This window comes from Olea europaea, chromosome 6 (genome assembly GCF_002742605.1).
Source record: "Olea europaea var. sylvestris chromosome 6, O_europaea_v1, whole genome shotgun sequence".
NCBI classification, from domain to species: domain Eukaryota; kingdom Viridiplantae; phylum Streptophyta; class Magnoliopsida; order Lamiales; family Oleaceae; genus Olea; species Olea europaea.
The window spans coordinates 2,282,443-2,298,837 of NC_036242.1; the positions used below are offsets into that span (position 1 = coordinate 2,282,443).

General features: G+C 33.4%; 2 protein-coding genes across 2 annotated transcripts; both read left to right on the forward strand.

Moving 5' to 3' along the window:
- The first annotated feature begins 1,985 nt into the window (after nt 1-1,985).
- On the forward strand, nt 1,986-3,257 carry LOC111394995 (protein FAR-RED IMPAIRED RESPONSE 1-like). Its single transcript, XM_023021022.1, has 2 exons — nt 1,986-2,733; nt 2,827-3,257. The coding sequence occupies exons 1-2, from the start codon at nt 1,986-1,988 to the stop codon at nt 3,255-3,257; spliced, it is 1,179 nt and encodes a 392-aa protein (XP_022876790.1).
- A 10,085-nt stretch (nt 3,258-13,342) lies between these two features.
- LOC111395484 (probable calcium-binding protein CML21) lies at nt 13,343-15,715 on the forward strand. Its single transcript, XM_023021494.1, has 3 exons — nt 13,343-13,609; nt 14,401-14,637; nt 14,981-15,715. The coding sequence occupies exons 2-3, from the start codon at nt 14,442-14,444 to the stop codon at nt 15,190-15,192; spliced, it is 408 nt and encodes a 135-aa protein (XP_022877262.1). The 5' UTR covers nt 13,343-13,609; nt 14,401-14,441; the 3' UTR covers nt 15,193-15,715.
- The last annotated feature ends 680 nt before the right edge of the window (nt 15,716-16,395 follow it).

The window sequence follows — 16,395 nt, forward strand, 5'->3', positions numbered from 1 at the left end:
CACTTTGTAATAGTGATTTGATGAAGAATGTGTGGTTAAAAAATAAGAAAAAATTTTGAATTTATGTGTAATATCATTTTATCTAAGAATATGTTAATGAAAATAAGAAAGAGAAAAATACATTTTGAAAATAATGGAAATCAAACGGGAGCTAAGTATAAAGTTAAGTGACTTGTATTCAACTCTATTTTAGAGCTTTTTCCATTTTTAAATAGTGCATTATGTTGATAAACAGCATTGTAAAAGTGTAACAAATAACAATGACATTTTAGGATACTATAAGAAAACCTGTTTTATGAAATTGTTGGGTAGTATTGATTATAACTAAAATTTGGTAATAATGAGAAGGGCCAAGAATAATTTGAAAAACATTTTGCACCAACATAAATTTCATCGCAAATAGTAATGAGCTCTCACAAAGAAAGATTAGTAACCTTAAAAGCATCTTCAATGCATTTGCTAATTATTAAATAAAAAATGAATGATCAATAAATAGACACTATACAAAAAGAAAGAAAAAAATAAATACTTCTTCAATTCAGGTGACGTGGACGGTGGACATGATAAGATAAGATGACACACAAATAAATAAAAAATTAAGGAGACATTGTGACTCGACAAAAATAAGAATAATTCTACTTGGACAGGGATAAAGACAGACTAGAAAACAGGGTTTTAAAAAAAATGACGTGGCCGACTAATTGTGGAGCAAATTGGAGGGAAGGGAAGGCAAGGCAAATAAAGAAAGAGACAAAAGTCTTTTGCACAAAACCCAAGCATTGGAGGGAAACCCAGAACGTGGAAATCGGCAAAATTGAAGAGCACATAAATTGGGCAAAAATTGAAGAGCAGTGAACGCCTATTTCTTTCAATACCATCGTTGAGCAAAAGAGAAGAGCACTGAAAGCCTCTTTCTTCAACACCATCATTGGGCAAAATTGAAGAACACTTCACGCATCTTTCTTAAAGTGAAGAACACTGCACGCCTATTTCTTTTAATACCTTCGTCGGGCAAAATTGAAGAACCCATTGTAAATCGATTTTCAACCGATTACCAGAAATTATAAGGTGCCGGCAAGGAGCTTCGAAGGCCTGGCAACGTCGTCGGGAACCCAAAAACTGCCAGCATTTAAATGCAGTCGGCACTCCCACTTCATGGTTCTTTGAACACCGGCGTATTGTGGAAAATTTGAAGGTGTCGGCAAGTGCATTATTTATCCTTGTTAATGCATTCATTATTATTTTATTTTTGTTTGGGATGATTTGATCTCTGCAAATTAAGCTTCAAAAGATTTAGTTTAAAATGAACATAAATTTCATTTTAGCAAGTAAAGATAATTTGGGTTTACATTTCGCCGTTAATTCATACAATAGATTGGGTTTACTTCCATTTTGTTTGTGATGATTGATCTCTGCCTTCCAATTTGCATTTCTATTATTACTGCTCTTCGGAATGGGGATTAGGATTAGGCTCCCTGCCTACCTTCTTTGAACACCCTTATGCTTTACATTATTTCTTTCTCAAATTTTGGAGCTGTTTATGTAAATTCATGAAATTGTAGACTGTTAATGGTATGAATTCCATTAAGAGTAATTAAGACATGAATCACTCTAAATCCAAATACTTATGTCATTGATTTAGCTAAGCTAGTTGATGAAGTGCAAAAGCTGCTTCAACTACATGCAAACATTATTACATATAAAAGTTTACGCTAAATAAGTTTATGTTAATTGACAAATAAAATTATGCTTCTTTTTTCTGTCTTAATTACCTTCTTAATTTTGTTTTATACGTTTTTACCCCCTTAATGTTCCATTATTCACAAATTGTAAAATACTAGCATTTATATCAATTTTTTTCCAAGTTGTAATGAATAACTTTGTCATGCAACTGTATTAACGTGTGCTTCGATTTGAAATTCTCTTTCCAACAAAATAAGATGAAATAAACATGACCAAATTGTTTCTTGGCAATAAGAGAAAATATGGACGACGTTGAAGACAACCAAGATGATGTCTTGGGGCTATCAGAGGATGAGAACATTATGAAGCCCATGAACAAAATTGGCGGTGAAACATTAACGGGAGATGGCATAATTATACCCGAGGTGGGAATGTTGTTCAAAAATGAACAAGATATGTATGATTTCTACAAAAAATATGCTTACACTGTGGGCTTTCCAGTTAAGAAAAGGAATTCCAAAAAAGGGGAAGATGGTGTTTTAAGATATTTGACATTGACATGTAGCCGTGAAGGTGGAAGTGTTGGTAATAGTAGTGGTTCTTTGAAGCCGTACCCAATAGTGAAGCTGGGTTGTAAAGCCAGAATATCTCCATCTTGTGATGTTATAGGAAATTGGAGAATTAATGCAGTAAACCTAGAACACAATCATGATACAAGTCCTTCTAAATCCCGACTATATCGATGCAACAGACAATTGAGCGCAGCTATGAAACGAAAGCTTCAGGTGAATGATTTGGCAGGAATTGCGGTTCACAAAAGTTACAACTCTGCAGTTGTAGAAGCTGGAGGTTATGAGAACATGTCTTGTATTGAAAAGGATTGCCAGAATTGCATAGAATGCGTGAGGCGATTAAAACTTGGAGAAGGAGATGCTACAGCAATTCAATCTTACTTTTCCAAGATGCAAGCACAATGCTCGGGATTTTATTTTGATATTGATTGGGATGAGGAGTCGCGGTTGAAAAATGTGTTTTGGGCAGATAATCGGTGTAGGTAAGCGTATAAGGAGTTTGGCGATGTTGTTTCATTTGACACCACTTATCTCACTAATAAGTACGACATGCCATTCGCTCCTTTTGTAGGTGTAAATCATCATGGACAGTCGACACTGTTGGGTTGCGATTTGGTATCGAACGAAGACACTAATACTTTTGTATGGTTGTTCAAAACATGGCTTCAATGCATGCACGGTCAAGCTCCACATGGTATAATTACTGATCAAGACAAGGCAATGCAAAATGCAATTGAAATTGTCTTTCCAAATACCAAACGTAGATGGTGTTTGTGGCACATCTTAAAGAAGTTGCCGGAGAAGTTTGGCTACCACGTGGATAAGCATTCGATATTTGGGGCTCTACACAGATTGGTGTATGATTCACAGTCCAGTGATGAATTCGAAAATGGTTGGGGAATGATGATTGATATGTATGAATTGCATGAGAATGATTGGCTATCGGGATTGTACGAAAACAGAGGACGTTGGGTTCCCTGCTTCTTGAAAACGACTTTCTAGGCTGGGATGTCAACTACACAGAGAAGCGAGAGTATGAATGCGTTCTTCGATGGCTATGTTCATTCCAAAACCTCATTGAAGCAGTTTGTTGAACAGTACGAATGTGCCCTTAGAAGTAAGGTTGAGAAGGAGGTCCAAGCTGATTTTAAGTCTTTCTCGCAGATGGTGCCTTGTGCAACACAATTTGAAATGGAGCAACAGTTTCAATCAGTTTATACCATTGCAAAATTTCGTGAAGTTCAAGAAGAGTTCACGGGAAAGGTGTATTGCGAAGTGCGATCTACTTCGGATGGATGTTCAAGTGCGACCTACGAAGTAAGAGAGAAAGTAATGTATGAGGGTTCTAAGAGGATAAAGACATTCATCGTGTCATTTGCAAGAGATAAATGTGATATCATTTGCACCTGCCACCTTTTTGAGTTTCGGGGAATACTTGTTAGACACGCGATCACAGTGTTGGCGTGGAATGACGTGACACATATTCCAGAGAGGTACATATTGTGAAGGTGGAGGAGAGATGTTCTAAGAGCACACACAAGGGTCGCGGTAAACTATGATGGATTAGTTAGCACTCCTGCGCAATTGAGGTATGAAGAGATGTCTAAGGGTTTCGCGGAGGTGGCAAACTTCGCAGTGGATGATGAAATCCGTTCACATTCAATGATGGAGTGGATACGATTTCAATGTAAAGACCTTGCAACTACAAAATCGAGTACATGAAGTAATCTCATTGACACTCAATGTCCAGTTTTATCGAATATTGCGAGCGTTACCATATTGGATCCGAAGTTCACTCGAAGAAAGGGAGCGCCGAGGAAACTTAGAAGAAAAGGCCCATTGGAGACTGCATCGAAGAAATCGAAGGTATGTCGAATAAAGTTATTTCGAATTAGTGGATGTTTCAAAATATAAATTACAATTACCTTCTATGCAGAAACATGCCGGTTCGACATCAAGCCATCATGACAGACTGATAACAAGCCAAAGTCATATGGTTGATGGACAAATCAACATCCAAGCACCGCTCCATCAACAAAATTTGATGTTGCCCCCAATGTCGTTCTCCCTTTCACAGTTTTCCATCCCCACGCCATTCTCCCTCCCCCAACATATCTCGCAAAGTACAAATTTGATCCACTCCCAAAGTCCAAATTTTATGTATACATCGCAAGGTATAAAGGTTCCTCTTATATATGAGTTAAAAATACATGCGGCCATTTTGATCATTAACTGTTCACATTGTATGTTAATGTAGGTCAATGTATGCCATTATACTATCCAAACGCAGCAGATGACGAAGATGGTCGAGGTAGCACATGACGTGCTTTTCTAATTGAATAGATTCTTTCGCTTGTGACACTATTGGAGGCATCATGCTTTACCAAATATATATATATATATATATATTCTTCAATGTTTTGTGGGATTTTAATTATGGCAGCTACTGGATCTGTAATGCACTAGAATGATTTCAGTTTTTATGAGGAGGCAGATTTGTTTTGTATATAATATGCATTGTTGGTTATTTATGGCAGTATTTGTATGATATTTTGATGTTTTTCTCCCATTGTAAATGGTGAAAATGACAATATATTGCTTCTGTTTTTCTTCCATTATATATAGGATTTCGTCCTCCAACTTTGCACTGGTTTCTTCAATATTTGAATTCTCTGGCAGCTTATAAGATTGCTCGAAACGAATGTATTTATTGTCTTTCTCTTTCCTTTCTGATCAGCTTGAAGCCTCATCATTAAGGTATTACAATTTCAGTTTGTTGTTGCCATCATTGTGTAGATTTATCACAACTTTCATGTCCTCATAAGACTGTCTTTCTCTCACTCGATTGGGGAACAATTCCAGTTTTCTACTGTCTTTGATAACTAAATTATTATATTGATTTGCAATCATTTGGTGAACTTTTGAACTATGAACCCACTATTATAATTTCCTATTGTTATGTCGATTGACCTCTTTTTGCCTGCCCACTTAATCATTTGTTTATTCAAAAATTTCAAGTTAATTGGATGGAGATTGTATACTTACTTATATATTACTTTGTCAGTTAATAGCTATATGTGAAAATAAAATGAATTGTACTTTTCGTTTCATTATTAATTTACCTCGTTGTTCTTTACCCAACCTTCGAATTAGTTTCTACTTTGGCTCTTGGAATTCATAAGTTTATTGCTTCTGTTAATTTTAGCAAGGAAAACCACTTTGTTGCTTTTCTTATTAGATTACAGGAATTAGCATTTCAATACAAATAGGCCATTCAAAAGACTATGCATACACATCTCATACTGTAAAATCTCAAGAAGAATATGTATATGTACATAAACAACAATTCAAAAAAACAATGGAAAAACCAACATTTTGTACTCATTATTTCATCCCATGCTTCCTTTCTATGATCTCTACTGTCAGTCATTTGAAAATCTTTGAAATTGATGTGAAGTAATCTACTCATCTCTCACTGAATATGAAACTTAGAACACAATGAGCATCAAATTAATGTGAAAATTAATGATGATGAATTGAGCTTGTATATTTTTGGAAATGATCTACTTTATTAGCTTTTCTTGCAACATTTCATACAGACCTTAATAGTACAAGAGTTCATACATAAGTTAAATCACCTACATACAAAATTTTCTAAGAAAACATATTCAATCATTATCTACTAATCAAGCTGGCAGCTCCTCTTTCAGATTCCCTTCCGCGCTTACTTTTGCCGTCTGCACCGTCACATTCACTGAAATCTGGACCTCTTTATCATCACTTATTCGAACTTGAGATTAGAACGAATGGGACATTTCTTCAATTGTTTCATTCTTTGTACGGTTCATCGACGGACCACTTGATTTTTCATTTATAACCCAGTTCCAAAATCCACAATTGTTACTGCAGCAAAGGAACAATCTCCCTTTATTTTTAGTCTCCTTTTCCACGACAAAACATTTCTCGAATCCATGCTTACATAGTGGGCAAGGGCGTTTCTTTTTGCACTCGGCAAAGAAGTGATCTTTACCTCTACAACTATGACAGACTCCGGAGTTCGTTCTAGGCATGCTAACATGGAATCCACCAGCACCAAGAAAGGTGAAGTCAGTAATGTTATTCGACTGGCTGAAGTTAGGAAGACAAATGTACATATACAAAGGATAAGCTTTCCCGTATATAACATCATCCACAAGAAGCAAAATAATCAGACCTCAACACTATTAACAATGGCTTATGATTTCCCCTTCGATAAATCTACCTCCCTCAAATTACACAGAAATAATGGTCTTACTACCTCTGTTTTCGCCAGAACCCTCAAATGCATACTTCTCACTCAACAATGTTCATGAATAGTTTTCACTACTTGCTCAGATGCATAAACTACCAAAGGCTTCAATGTTCATGAGTAGTTTTCACTCAAAAATCTAAGTTCCAATCCACAACGTAGTGAAAACAAGAAAAATAGAAGAATACAATTAACTGCAGCTTATTGAACACAGTAAAATGCCCCCTAAACGAAATCTGTCAGATAACCCATTTCGAAACCCCCACTGAACTATGTCAAATGATCAAGTAGAAACTCAGTAAATACTAAATACCCCCTACTAATCCCAATATACCCAACTGAACTCATGGCATCTACAACGAAAATCACTTTATGATGAAATAAATAGCATATTGCCAGAGCAAAACTGCAAAAAAATTAACTTATCGTGGGCACCGGTGCAGAGAACACTTCAACGACTGGAGATGCTGACGACTTTGACGACGACGGGATATGGTCGGTTGACTCACAACGACACCTTTGTCGAAGGTGGGCGTATTGTTACCACGGCTGGGAGTGTGGTCGGAGATGCGATATTATGCTTAGGGTTTGGATTTCGGGGCTCCCATTTCGATTTTGGTTCGTGGAGAGAAAGACAGAGGAATCGCGTTCGTGGAGAGAGAGAGGGAGAGGGAGTGTTGTTTCGTCCGATTTGTGGTTTCTTTTCATTTCGTTTAATTCTAAATAAATAATAATAATAATTAATTGAAGCCACGTCACCCTGGTTTTTGGTCTATTTTTGGCCCTGGACGAGGAGCACTACCGCAAAAATAATTGTATCATCTTCCTCTCCATCACTTCCACTGGAGACCACTTTTTAATAAAATTAACGTCACATGAATTGTAAGTCTTTTTAAAATTTTTGCCACACAGACAATATTCCATGAAAATCCGTTGGAGATATTCTAAGCACGATGAAGGAGTTTATCCTTTTAATTAAAGGAGTTTAGTCAAAATGTTTGTAATTGCAACTCTATATCCCATCCTTTTTTTTTTCTCTTTTATTTTTCACAGCATCCCAATACTTTTGAACCATCCTAAGTTCCAAATAATATAATATAGGAAAAATTATAGCAGCGGTCTCTAACCTTTTCATTTTTTTGAAATTTTAGTCTAACTTTCATTTTGTGCCAACGGAGGTTCCTAAACTTTCATAAATATATATCTGAGGTCTATCTGGACAGAAATCGTCCAAAACACCGTCAGTTGACTTGGAAAATGAAGGAATCAATATCCAATAAAATTGTCCAAAACACTGTCCAAACATATATCAAAATCCAATAAAATCGTTATGGTAGTTGATAGTTCAAGAAAATTTCTCGACCAGCTGACGGTGTTTTGGACAGTTTCTATCCAGATGAACATCGAGTGCATATATATGAGATGTTAGTGACCTTCATTGGTACAAAATGAAGATTAGGGAAAGCCCGCAAAAAACAAAAAGATTAGGGAATGTAGCTGCAGTTTTTCCCTATAATATATTGAACATCGATTTTCTAAATAGACATAACTATTATAAACTTGTTGATGGTAAAAATGAATGAAAATAAAGAAAAATAACTGAAAAAGAATAATGAATAATGCTAGTCACTCTACCTGATATACTGCATCAAATAACAACATGTTACATTTATATCACATAGGACGACCAAGGATAATCCTCACTCTGAGTAGCATCACTCGGAAACAATAGTACAAATTTTTACCCCACCCCAGTTGTCCCTCTCTCTAGTCATACCTAGAAACTCATTAACAACACTAGCACATAGATACAAAAGATTTATAAAGATATCCATAAAGCTTTCCCATGTCTCAACAAATAATACTTGCATAATTCGGCATAATGAAACATTTTGAGAGCAACTAATGAAAATTTTCACGTTCCTATCGTCTTTAACCATGCACAATCCTCCCAATTTCACCAAAACAAACTAGATCTTGAGATGTATTTGCTTCGTCGTGATAAATCGCTTTATTATATTATTTCAATACAATAGTTGATTGAAAAAAATTGTTGGATTGACAATATGGATGTAATGTGCATACCAGAGAATGTATGGTGGATGAGGAATGTTCTGAAAATCGAATTATGTTTCATGCATCCACTATTTATAGATATAGTTAGGATGTTGAAAGGGGAGGCATTTTATTGAGTGTGTCATATAGTGATAATATCCCTAATTTGATGAAGAGAACCCAACAAAATCAAAGTGACCCCCTCACACGAGGGGTGCAATGTAACGTGTAAATACACTAAACAGGGTCTAATAAAAGAATATAATGTGAAATTATCACTATCGAATAAGGGGTAGTTCAGCTATAATTAACTTTGATAATGTCAATTGTTGTCACTCATAATCGTTTAAAATTTAAGCAAAATCGATTTGAACATGCTGATTCTACTTCAATTAGATTATTTATTTATTTTAAATTTTTTGTTCACTCCTAACTTTAACTTTGTACCATGGAGGAGATTCTATCCTCTTGACACTGGTGAATCTTTTATCCATTTTCCTTAGGAATTGATAAAAGAATCAAAATCAATTCATAAACCTAAACCTTGTTGATCCTAATTGTTTTCAAAATACATTTACTCTCTCTTCTTTTTAATCACACATTCTTTAATAAATTAATATTAAAATTAAATTCAAAATATTTTATTATTTTTTAATCACACATTCTCCATTAATCTACCATTTCAAAATACATTCTTAGACAAAAAGAAAAGAAAAAGAGAGAGGCTCAAATAGGCTCTAAAATCAAAACCATTGATCTGAGTATGATTCAATTTCATCATTACATATGAAACCAAGAATTCCATTATAAGAGGACCCACTTGTACATATTACGATCAAAACTACCACACATCCAAATCTACTTTTACTTACACTTCTCAGTTTCCCTCTCGATTCTCCAATTGCGAGTTGCGACTAGATATTAATAATGACCCCCCAAGGATCTCTCCAGGAATATGCCCACTCAAAAAAAATCAATGGATTTTTAAGAATGATAGTTTATTAAAATTTCCCATCCCCACCCTTTCATATTTCTCTGTGTTGGTCGATTTCAATTATTTATTTGTTTCCAATTACCCACCATTACTTAAATCATTAACGGTCTAATTAATTGCTCGTGAATAAATTGAAAAATCATCAATTATATTTGAGTGAATTACCCAAATGATCATTGAATTTTACAAAAAAATTCTACAAGATCACTGAATTTTAATAATCATTCAATTAATCACTAAACTTTGTAAAAGGTTCCACAGAGTCACTGAACTCTAAAAATAGCACTATTCATCACTAAATTTTGCAAAAGATTTCCACGAGATCATTGAACTTTGCAAAAGGCTTTCCAAAGGTCACTAAATTTAGTGACCATTGGAAAATCTTTTGCAAAATTTAGTGATGAATTAGATGATTTTTAAAGTTCAATGATCCCATGGAAATCTTTTACAAAGTTCGGTGATGAATATAATGATTTTTAAAGTTCAGTGACCACGTGGAAACATTTTACAAAGTTCAATGACCATTTGTGTAATTCACTCAATTATATTCACCATTCATCGGAAACCCGAATGTCTTGCCACCTCAATAATCAGGGGCGGATTTTCTCTTAACTAACAGATTTGGGAAACTGAAACGGATATTTTACAAATTTATTACAATTTAATTTCCAAATCATGGTATATAATTTACAAGAATAATGTTATTTGTATGTAATGGAGCTATATAATAGTTTATATACAAATGAAATGTCTAAAAGAAATTGGGGATTTTTTATTTTTTTTATTTAGTTAAAAAAATTCTGACCCAATATAGTATCTCACCACATCATATATATGTAAATCATATGCAAACTATTAGATAAATATAACACAACCGAATTTACAAATATGTGTGATTACTAATTCGGCTTATGGTATAGCCAAACTCTCTCAACAATTTGATGAATTCAGTGAAAATTAATGGGAACAAATAATTTCTTCTAAGGCCATCTCCAACCCTGCACCAAATTTTACACCAAATCTTGTACCAAACTAAAATTCATCTCCAACCATTACACCAAAAATTACACCAAATGAACAGTATTTAACCATTTTCTTCCCTTTTTTTATTCTTTATAATCTGCTTATTTGAAATATTATTTATTTAATTATTTCATAAATACATAAATTACTAAATAAATAATTACGTTAAATTATGAAAAAGATTAAATTCATTAATAAATATAAAAAAACATAGAACAATTAATAAAAATACTACAACAACGAAAATATGAAATAATGCCATTAGAAAATAGTACAATGCATTTCGAATTTGGATAGACGATATTACGAAATCGCTAAATTTTTGCAATTTAATTCTCAAAATTCATATGTTCATCCCACAAATGATCGATTAATGCATTTCGAAGTGTAATGTGAATTTCTTTATCCTTGATTTGTCTATGATGAACAAGGAATTCCTGAAAATGGCAATTTTCATCTTCAACCAACTCAACTTCGTGTTAACTTTAATAAATAATCGTGTTTGATGTATTTTAAATTGTTTTCGTCTTTTAATTAATTAATTAATTATTATGTCTTACATTTAAAATTTATTTTAAACCCAAATAATATTAATATTAATTAAAAAAATTAATAATTTATTGTATTAAAAAATATATAGCACAAATTACATAAATACCCTCAACAAGTTTATTTGGGAAATGTTAAATAAGGGCAAAATGGACATTTTACACTTTGCACCATTTTGATGAAAAATGGTGCAAAGTTTGGTATTGAGTTGGAGCAATTTTGCACCAAAAAATGGTGCAATGGTGTTGTGGTTGGAGATGCCCTAAGAATGAATAATGGGGAAATCGGTCGTACAAAAAATAGCTTCGCGGGTAGTGAAGTTAACTGGGAACCACTAAAGTGGCTGAGTTTATGCTTTAGAGGGAGATAGTTCACGGGTTATTTTTGGTTGAGAAAAATAGAAAATTAATATAACGTTCAATGAACATTGATTTAATTAATTCAGTTATAATATATTTTTTAATTTATTTGATTTAATAATAATAATAATAATAATAATAATAATAATAATAATAATAATAATAATAATAATGCAAATCAAGAATTTTTTACATTTTAACTCATTTTCATTAAATTTTATAATATTATTTGTAGGTTGATTTTATAATTATAATGTTTCTACTTGCTCAATCAATTGTATTTTCTTCACACTTGACAGTTTAAAGCCATCATTTTATATTGCTATTATGCTATATTTAAGTGCATACTCCTCAATTTTATTCTATTATACATTTAGCGCTTGTTCGAGCCCAATTTTTGTCTAAAAATGTATTTTAAAATAGTAGATTGATTAAGAATGCGTGTTTAAAAAATAAGGAAAAATTTTGAGTTTACATATAATATTATTTTATTCAAAATTTTGTGTTGAAAAAAAAAATACATTTTGAAAATAATAATGATTGGATAAGGACTTAAAGTATTTCATTTGCCACCACATCCCTAATATTTTTAATTATTTATTAATTATTAAATGAAGTTATAGAAGTGTTTCACCTTATGAACTTAAATGAGTTTTACTACGTGTACAACAATTTTGTATACTAATTTAGACAGTCCTCTCAAATGGGGTGGTGGGGCTCACGACTTCTATGTGAGAGGACTGTCAACAATGGTGTATAAAAGTGCTGTACGCATAGTAAATTTTAACTAAAATATATAAATTTAACTACATTGATATTTTTAAAATTTAACAAAAATTTTGGATCCGCCTTTGGATTGAAATAAATTGAATGGAGTTTGATAATTAGTGAAATAACCGATTTGGATAGTTGCAATAGTTCATGAAATTAATTAATTTTTATTAGATTTGAATTTGAAATAAAATCGTCTTCAATGCCGACTTTTAACCCTTCGAAAAACGAGTTAATTAAATTCATGAAATTAATTAATTTTTATTATAATTAATTTTCGATATTAAACAAATTTTGAAGTGTTAATTATAATTAACATATGTCACTATATCATACTAGTATCTGAGCACAATCACATTCTTGATAAAGACGTGTTGTATGATATATCTTATATTTGCCATATGATTTTTTTCCAACATTGATAAATAAATTATTAAAATAACACATCAATGACTTTTTATTTTCTATGAAAGAAACATAACAGATGAATACATCTTCATCGAAAATACTAATTAATTAATTTTTATTAGATTTGAAATTGAAATGAATAGTCTTCAATGCCACTTTTAACCCTTCGAAAACCAAGTTAATAAAATAATGCTCATTAAACTTTATCTAATATTATATTTTACTCATCAAAATTAAAAAATTTAAAATAAAAAAGTTACTCACCAGTATTCAAAAAATATTACCCATCCATCTATAAATTTCATATGACTCCGTCAATGCCATGCACGATTATCATCCGTCTGCATAGATTTTTTTGTCCATGAGGACACATGAAATCGATATGAATGATGGATGAATAACTTTTTTTCAAATATGAGGGAGTAGTGAATAACTTTTTGAATCTGGTTGAGCATATAGTAATCTGAGATAGAATTGAATGAGCGTTAATTTAATTAACACGTAATTTTTGCAGAGGATGTATGTTTATTATTTGCCACTTTTTCCATGGCACGTCAAATTTTGAACATAAGTCAACGAGCACGCGCATTGAATAGACTGTATAGTCAGTGCTCCACGCACAAAGGCATAAAATCGTGAAGCACGACAAATTGTGGTGGGCACAGCACGAATCAAAATGAATAAAGAAGTTGTTGAACACCACCACCGACCACCCCATTCTCTGCTAGTCTGCTTCGCACATTGGCCAAGTATGCTCTGTCTGCCATTTGCCTCTTTCGGAAAAAAGTGTCTAGGAGATTAAGCTTAAACTTTCAAGAAAGAAGTTTCTTTAGCAAAAGGGTGTTTTCTCTGGGGATTCTTGCGCAGCCTGCATACTTAGATAAGGATTCATCTATTTAAACCAAAGGTTCGCTCTTTCTATGGGATTTTATTTTATAAAATATGTGGGTTTTATGATTCTATATAAGAACATTTGAAAGTCTTGATTACTGTCCTGAACAGGTTATTGCAAGATTCTAATTCTAAACAACTAGAAAAGGTTGTTTATTTTTATGATAGCTGGTAAAGCTGAGGAAAAATAACTTGAAAACATGTTTGATCATGCTCTTTTATAAAGCTATGAAAATATTGGCTTTGTTGAGGTTCACCATGCTAAAAACTTACCTGGGTGAGAAAAACATATTTTGTGATTAACCATCTATGTCTCAGCTGCAATTTGGATTATAACATATAGCAGTGTGGAATAAAAATAAGATTCTGCAATTGTGATTTGCGAATGAAAAGAAACTTTTCATATTTATAGCAGAGGCTGAGAGAGAATCCCAAGTTCCCAAGCATTAAATTTCTGTGATTAGATATTTTAGTCTTGAAGGTTTAGTTTGAAATGATGTGGGCTTTCACAGTGAAATTAGATATTTTAGTCTCAAAGGTTTAGTTTGAAATGATATCGGCTTATACAGTGCGTTTAATAGCCTTTTAGATTGGTTAAGGAGGGTTTGGGTTGGTGCGCCTACGGAGGTGATAGGAGTGGCCATGGAGCCAAGGCACCACTGCAGCCAAATAATTTGTCATAGTTTGAACTTTCCTGGTTTTCTTTACAAGACTTGTACCTAGTTAGTTTCATGTGTGCTCTCATTAACTTCTGCTCGCTGGTTTGTTGAATTTACATTAACTCCTTTCGTTGCATTTTTTTTGCAGGGTCTATAAATTAATCTCTACTTCCTATTTGGTAATTGAAAATGGGAGGGGTACTGGGCAAGGGTGACTCTCCAAAGGCTTCAGTACCAGAGACAAAGCTTGAGACTAAAATAACTGAGGCAATGCAGAGGAGAGAAACTGCAGGGAGTTCCCTGAAATCATTCGACTGCATTATCTTAAAATTTCCCAGAATTGATGAAAGCTTAAGAAAATGCAAAGCTACATTTGAGGAATTCGGTAGGTGATAATTTGAATCGTACATATTTGTAAGCTAATGACCAAGGGTCTTTGTGCTAGGTGTCAAGTTTGTAAGCAAAATATTCTGATTTTTTTCAACATATTTGTCCATCCCAAAGTTCATTATGTAGATATTTTAGTACTGATCAACGTGTTAAAAAAATTTAAAGCTATTTCCTTTCTAGAAAAGTATTTGTTCGTCTACGTTGTGCGATCACTCATTACCTTCAATCAATCTTCACCATCGCAACTCAACATTTGTATGGTGATTCCAGGTGCTGGATTTTCAATCTCTTCTATTTATCCCTTAATAAAAATGAAAAATATTTGTCTGTCTTTGCAGATGAGGATAGGAATGGTGCAATAGATCCACAAGAGCTGAAGAACTGCTTTCATAAGCTGGAGATTAATTTCACACACGAGGAAACAGATGATCTCTTTGAGGCATGTGATATTAATGAGGAAAAGGGAATGAAGTTCAATGAATTTATTGTTCTTCTTTGCCTTGTCTACCTTCTGAAGGATGATCCAACTGCCCTGCATGCTGTATCCTGAATACTGACTTAAAAATGAGTTGCATTGACTCAGTTGTGTTTAATTATGGTTCTGCATTTCATGTTTGGGGGTCATGTTACTTTTCATATGATATAGTGTCACATATCAATTGTGATAATTACTTGCACTTTGCACCAAAGGGAAAAAAATATCATCTAACCTTACGGACAGACTGAAACTATCTTATGCCGGTGTGTTCAAGCTTTACAACTGCTCTCTTTCTTCCTGTACACATGATATATCATTTGGAATTACAATGTGTATGTACATGCCTATTTCTTGATTAATAACTCCAATACCATAAATTTCTTTCTGAATTTATCTTTTTTGGCTGGTTTATCATCTTCAAGTGTGGTCAATATGATGTAGCCTATCTGTCTTCCGCTGCATATCTGTTGCTCAGGAAGCCAGTAAGTAAATCCTGTGTGGAGAAATATCTTTGCATTGTTTGTTTGTATTTTTTTATTTTATTTTAAACTAGGACTGGGCAAATCTCTCGAACCGAACCCGAACCCGAACCGAACCGAATCCGACGGTTCTTGTCAAATTAAATACCCGAATGGATATCTGAATTGAGAACCGACGGGTACGGTTCGGTTCGGTTCTTGGTTCTAGACCAAGAATCGAAGAACCGAATAAGAACCGAATCTTTCTAATTTTTTTTATATTGAGTAAATCAAATTATTTTATTTAGATTTGGTCAGTACTCTCTCTCTCTCTCATGCACACACTACACAATAATTGCAGTAACCGATATTCAGGAATAATAATCTTACAGGATTTTATCGAGTCAAATTCATTGAACATTTTTTCGGTTTGTCCTAATCGATTGAGTACCATTTGCACTTGAATACATGACAAATAACTTAAAGTTCATTGTTGATTATTGAGAAGCTGAGAAGTCAGAGGATCAAAACCTGCAGATTTTGTATCTGATATGATTATTTGGGAATCCTTTTTCATTCTGTTTGTGCAGAAGAGATGGACTGGGATAGAAATGGAATGGTGAACTTCAAGGAGTTTCTTTTCGCTTTTACTCGTTGGGTTGGAATTGAAGATATCGAGGATGAAGGGGAAGACAAGGTCTGATGTCAGGCTTTGTACCGAGTTCGTTTCTTTCCTGCCAAAAATTCAGAAGAGCCACCAACATAGCTTTTCAGAACTGCATCTAATTCTGTTTATGAATGCCAAACAACATGGCAG